At 39.3% G+C, this 6,526-nt stretch overlaps 1 protein-coding gene across 1 annotated transcript in view; it reads right to left on the bottom strand.

The window, feature by feature from the left end:
• WDFY1 (WD repeat and FYVE domain containing 1) overlaps positions 1-6,526 on the bottom strand; it is a 28,199-nt gene that overhangs the window by 12,714 nt on the left and 8,959 nt on the right. Inside the window, exons 3-5 of the mRNA XM_006020750.3 lie at positions 5,747-5,820; positions 4,929-4,983; positions 3,224-3,374 (exon numbers count right to left, since the gene is read on the bottom strand). Coding sequence (XP_006020812.1) covers positions 3,224-3,374; positions 4,929-4,983; positions 5,747-5,820 — 280 coding nt within the window. The remainder of the gene's footprint in view (positions 1-3,223; positions 3,375-4,928; positions 4,984-5,746; positions 5,821-6,526) is intronic.

Below are 6,526 nucleotides of genomic sequence, written 5' to 3'. Positions count from 1 at the left end.
GGGGGAAGGCATGTTTCATTGCTGTGACAATTAAGGCCTAACAGAAGCAAGCTGGACCATCATATAGGAAATGCTTTAGTCTCACCTCCCAGAGCAGGGCTCTGCTTCCTGATTAGATTTGTATTCCAAATTAGGCACTTAGTGCCTAAAAGCAAAGGACAAGAAATCTCCTTTTGCTCAGCGAGCAAGTCCCTTGCCCATCAGCCAGCAATGTAAACAAGTAAGACAAAGGGTGAAAAAGGAAAGGATACCACATAAACTAAGTGATCAGGATGACCATTAGGAACACAGGGATAGAAGTGATCTCAGAAGTCAGTCTACCACCCTACTCAGCAAATAAACCTGAGGTTCCTGACAGAGGTTTGTTACCTATTATCACAAGGGTAAGAAAGCAGATGTTTCGAGATCTAGTTTACTGCAACATGTTCAAACACCTTGTGCCATTAAGCTTCATGTCAGAGGCTATACATTGTGTTGACCTTTAATAACGCGTATAAGGTAGTATATCAGTATTCCTTCATTCCAGAAGTTTATGTTGCCATCAACTTGAAGACAACACTCAGCCAAGAAACATGTACTCAGCTGTCTCTCTCTCTCTGTAGTTAATCCTTTTGGAATTAACTAACTAGTATATCTAGATTCATAAAGGATGCTGAATACTCAGAACACATTGAAAAGGTAATTTGCTACTTGCTGTTTGCAATTCAAACATTTCATCTAAGAGAGCAAGAAAAGGAGTCATGACATTAAGAACTAAAATAAGCGGCTTTCTGTTAAAAATACCTAGCTTTATAATTTCACCCTAACAGTCTATACCAGAATATTCCTACAAGGTAGCTGGAGTTGGTTCACAATAAGAGTGGAAACTGGATGCTTATGGACTTCGTTCCCTTGCCTGCCCTTCAGGTCAATCTCACAATGAGAACACAAATGCACATTATTCTAGCCTCTCATTGGGGTGGCCATTTGGAACACGCAGCATTGCATATGGAATAAATATGCAGTAAGATCAGACTGCTTTCAATTTTAGTGCTGTTTTCTACTCTACCACAGTGTTACTTCACGAGTAACTCAATTCTCACAAACAGAGCAAGCCAAGCCAGTGCACAGATAGAAGACCTTAAAAAGGAACCCAATGCTGTAAGCATATTTCTTTGAAATCAGTAAGGAACTCAAGTACTAGAATATATTTGTTTTTAACTTTTCAATGACAAATCCTGAACACCTACAGCTAATTAAGTAATAATAAATCAGGCAATGAGCATGGCATTGGGCTGGACAGCTGTTTCTTTTTGGGCAATTACAGTTCATAAACCTGGTTTTCCCAGCACTTGGACTGACGGGCTTGGAAGTAGACGATGGCTGAAGGTCAATGTGGCAGCCTTAAGCAGTTTATGAGGTGATGCTGTTATGAGCATATCATTTGCTAATAAGTCACCTAGTTTAAAGCACATTAAAAAACCGATGACAATACTATTCATGCACATACTTCCCATGCAAAATTAATTATATACCCAAAACCCCACAGCACTATACGAAGGGAATGTGTACATCCCAGCTTTTCAGAGAAGAAAAAAAAACTAGCAACAGAGGGGCAAGCTGCAGGCAGCTCCTGAACATGAATATCAAGGGACAGAAATAATTTAGTAGTGTAATAAGCCAGATCCAACTCTGAAACAATTGCTAGAGCAACTTGGAAAGGACCTATACTTGGAAGGTCAGAGTCTGAAGATAAGGCTGTAAAATTAACTTATGTCAAACAGAAATAAGAGGACAGTAAGGGGAAAGATAGGAAGTGCCTCTTGATGTGGTGCTTGTATATCCTTCATATGAAGTCTTGGCTACAGAGGAATTACCATAAAAACTGGTAACTGACAAAAAAAATTAAAAAAAAAATGGACAGTTCATAAATAGCAATAAATACAACTGCAAAGACTGGCAAGATTAACAGATTTTGAAGAAATGCATAGCTTGCACCCAGCTGGGATGGGGACAAACTTGCAATTAGAGGGAGACCAGTTCTGAGGCGATCCAACTAGGCTTGAGAGGAAATTAAAGAAAAAAAAAAATGTAAGACCGAGTGCCAGGTAAGGCTTATCTACAGCACAACCCTACTATGCAGAGGGATAAGCTTCCAAAGAAGCTATTCTCCAGCTGGCCTAGAGAACCCTAGAAAGTAAAGTGAAGACTGGTTGAAGAAACAACCTCCTCCTTGAGATAGACTTACCATGGAACAATGAACCAAGTTTGTGTTCCAATTGCCATAAAATTCCATGTGCTAACAGGGCATTAGTTACAGATATGGAGCAGCTTTAACAAGAGATTGAGTAGAAAATGGCAGGTAAGAGAGAGATCCCAGAGCATCCAATAAAAGGTGCATCCAAGAATAAGCCTTCCTAGAAGAGATTACAACCTAACCAGCATGCACAGCTACCTTGCTCTAGTACTTAAAATACATCTTAGGGGAAATAATACAAGTCAGTTAATTTTTTTTTCTCTACACAAGGTCAATCTGGTGACTATTTATACATTGTCTTGTGTAATTAGTGTTGTCTCTGACTAAAAAGAAAGTATAACCTGATAAACAAAAGTTATATCATGCAGACAAGCTGTAAAGCACAAAGTCCAGTTTCTTATAGTTTAGTAACAGGAAAAAAAAACCCAAACAAAACATAACTAGGCTTTAACATCTAGTAGGAGTTCCAATTCATTTTTGTAACCAGTAGATACATTTCAGATTCACTTCCTTTGGTGTCATTTAAATTCACAAGCTTGAAAAATAAAAACAAGGTACTATCTTAGGAGTTAGTTGCTGGGTTTGTTATATTCTAGGGGTTTTTTTAACTGGGGGTACTTGGGATGGCCTCAGCAGGTACTCGGCACACTCACCAATTGGCTGCCAGGGCCACCCCTCACCACTTGTCTGGCCGCCGGGGGACTCCTGCTTTCTCAACCGGCTGCCAGGGATACATTGACCCAAAAAGGTGGAAAACTCCTGTATTCAGTATAGAAGATAACGAATGGCAGAAGACTAAGAAACTTACTTATGCCATTAAGAACTGGCCAAGAACCTTCCTTGTAAGCAAAGCAGAGGCATAGGTAGATTTAAAACAAACAAATCTGAACCTCATTGTTATACAGAAAGGAAACTTCAGATTTCAAGCTAATTAAATTGGGGGTAAGGGGAAGAAATCTGGTCTTCCAATTGGTTAGCAAAGGATACTGTAAACATGAAGCCCAGGAGGTAAAGTAATGTCTCCCCAGCATGCTCCCACTCCTGGTGCACATCCAGCTGACACACTTATCATGGCCGGTACTGATAACCCACTCTGATGTCAGGCAGAAAGTGACAGCAGACACGCGATTTTGATGAGCTGTGGAAAAAATAAATAAATAAATAAATAAATAAAGTGGTTTTGGAACTTTTTGCTACAAATGCTTCAGTTAGTTGAAGTCTCATAAAAAAAAAAGCACACAAAACGTAAGGTAAGAGGTATTTGTGACAGTTGGAGACACCAATTCCAGAAGAACAGGGCTTTAACCTCTAGTCATACTGACTGCAACCCAGAAGTAAGAGTTACCACAGTTCAGCTCTGAATTTGCTACTACAGTAAATGGATAAATAAATTAGCATGTTTGAAGGAGCAAGACTGCAAGGGGGGGGTGGCACTTGGTTTAAATCCAAGACAACTCCCATTTAGTCATCTCCCACAAAATTAAAGTCCCCTTCCAGTCAGGACAGACTGGTAGCTGATCCCCAGTGAATTAGGTAGTTCAGCATTATGTAGACTAGTGCAAAAGAAAACAATGCAAAAAGCTGAAGAGGAAACAAAGTAAAAAGGCACCTTCCCCCAATTTTTTTTTTTTTTTAAATGCATGTATTTTTTCCTTGATTAAACATAAAATCATCTGCTTTATGATAAAAGAGCTTTTGTTGCTTTAAAGAAAAAGAGTTCTTTATTTTAGGCAAGAACATTATGTCAGAAAGTCATAAGACCAATTGATTATTACCTCAAAGGCCTACAGATGACTTTATGCTAAAGGCCAGAAATATGCAGGGGAAAGAGAAGTAGACTTGAACACTAACAACTTAACCAACTGAGTTTGGTCAAATGTTCTTTATAAGAAGTACTAAATGCTTGGAAGGAAGTTATTTCATCCACATTGGGTCTCTGTTAGTGAAGCTAATGTTAGAACTCAAGTGGGGAAACTTTCTTGGCTCTTAAGTCACTTAAGCTCCACAAAGTGTCAGAAGGTATCCTTGCTTAATTATCACCTACATACAAGTCCTCCCCTTATTAGGATATACACCAACTGCTATTTTGAGAGTCTATGTAGTCTTCAAGTCAGTTTCTGCCACCTCCACTGGCCCCTAAATAAATTAGTTATCCACAGATTTAAGTATCTAGGGACAGATTATTAGATCTGAACAGAAATAGCCAGAGCTAAAACCTTCAGTGTTTTGCAGATTACACTTGTATGGGATTTTGATTTGTACTTAAACTCAACTTTTTGATGATAGTTTCCAATTGTACAATATCCCACAAGCTGCACTTAAAAACAAAACAAAACAGTAATCACCTCCTACATCCCACCCAAAAAACTACTCAGACTGCATGTCAGAATATTCCATTTTCTAACATTCAGATCTGAAACTTAAAATTCTCTGTAGTGCTCTATAACAAACCAAAGCCAGTCCAAGACATTTAATCCTGTATTTAGGATACAGATTTTTTTTTTTTTTTTTTTTTTAAACAAAAACCAAGGTAACAGCCATCATTTACTGCAAGTCACCAATCTCTGGTATGCAACTACTCAGCAGGCACCATCACAATTCAGCCTGGACCAGTTCAGAGAATTTTTTTTTTTTTTTTTGCAAGGGGGGGGAGGGGGGGCGGCTATATATTTGTGGAACCACACTATGTTACCTGGGTAGGTCTTGACAAAATTCATCTTATTAAAGTCTTCTGAGATATGAAACTCCTAAAAAGGTGGGGGGGGGGGGGGAAAAAAAAAGTTAGACAGCAGAAGGGTACACGAACTCAGGCTGACGCAAAACAGCCTGTTTGAAGAAGATCCTTCATACCGAGACCAAAACAAGGCAAAGAAAGCAAAGCAATAACCTCACAGAATGGAACAGACTGGTACCCAGAGGCAGAAAATGTCTTGTGCTACAAATTGATAAGGTCTCAGAAGCCCCCAAAACTAGCAGATGCTCTACTAGCATCTTCCTCAGGTTTTGCCCGAGTAAGAGATGCATTAACCAGCTAACTTTAGCTGTTTAAGTGTAAAAATGTCTTCTAATACTTCAGGCATACATTCATCCAGTACATACCATATACTAGTTCCTCCTAGAAAAGAAGTTTCCAGTCTCAATCATTTTGAAGTTTAGGCAGGATTAGGATTTCCCACCTACATACACATATGAAAGGCAAATAAAGAAGAACAGGGCCTACACAAAGGAAGGATGCAAGGTGTGCAGAGTTAACCCTCCCCTTAGAGCTGAAAACCTAGTTCTACAGACATCTACACTACAAGCAAGGATAATCAGCAGCATGGAAACTGTTCAAGAGAAGACTCAAATATGGTTTTCAGTTTTTCCAGTTACAAAATAAAAGGACCAGCTATAACTAACTCCATTTATGTGTTACAGCCAGTCTAGTAAAATCCACAATTATCAAGCTGCCTGCTGGAAAAGATTTACATTTAACTAGAATTCTTTAGAGAAACTGCTGCAGTAACTTACCATAATAGCTCCATTATCCTGACCTACAAATATTCGTCTACTGTCATGATGATAAGCCATAGCTGAACAAGGAGCTGCCAAGAAAGCCAGTACATTGAGAAATTAGACAGATGTTAAAGTACATATATCACAGCAACTCAGCCTTTTGGACCACAAGGACCAAAAAACTGTTTTTGATGAGCAGCAGACAGTTAGACAGCCTTCAGGTTTGTTTGTTTGGCAGCAGGAGTGGGGGAAGCAAGCAGAAAGAGTTTTTGATTGAATTTCCTCTACTAGTTTATGAAGTACATACACCATATATAAAAAAAAAAAAATCCTCCATGAAGGTGCTCAGCCTCTGGAAGATGAGATGCAAGCCTCAGGCAAAAGATAAAATAATTTGATCAAGGCCAAAAGGAGTTACAGATCAGAAGTCGAAGCTTCACATCGAAAGACAAAGAAATGGCATTTCAAGTGCTAAGTGTGACATGCAGGGCAGTACAATTGTATCGGAACACATTTTTCTGGGATCTGATCATGGTAATCAGCACTACAGGGCAGGGATGGCAGGACAGAAATAATATTTGATCATGTTAACCTGATGCAAGAAAGCACTTCAAGATCTGCATCTTGGGAGAGGGGAGGGATAAATTCTGTCTGTGGCCATCTGATTACCCACAGGCTCTTTTGACAGTCAGTGTAAGACCAGGAAAAAAAGAAAGAGCTCAAAAAGGAGGAGTAGGAGGATCTTGGAAATATAGTCTGCAGGACAGACAGGAAAGTGCTCAAAAAGGGGGGGGG

Source organism: Alligator sinensis, unplaced genomic scaffold, assembly GCF_000455745.1.
Source record: "Alligator sinensis unplaced genomic scaffold, ASM45574v1 scaffold596_1, whole genome shotgun sequence".
NCBI classification, from domain to species: domain Eukaryota; kingdom Metazoa; phylum Chordata; order Crocodylia; family Alligatoridae; genus Alligator; species Alligator sinensis.
The sequence above is the reverse complement of the archived record's forward strand: the minus strand, read 5'-3'. Positions and strand labels throughout refer to the sequence as shown.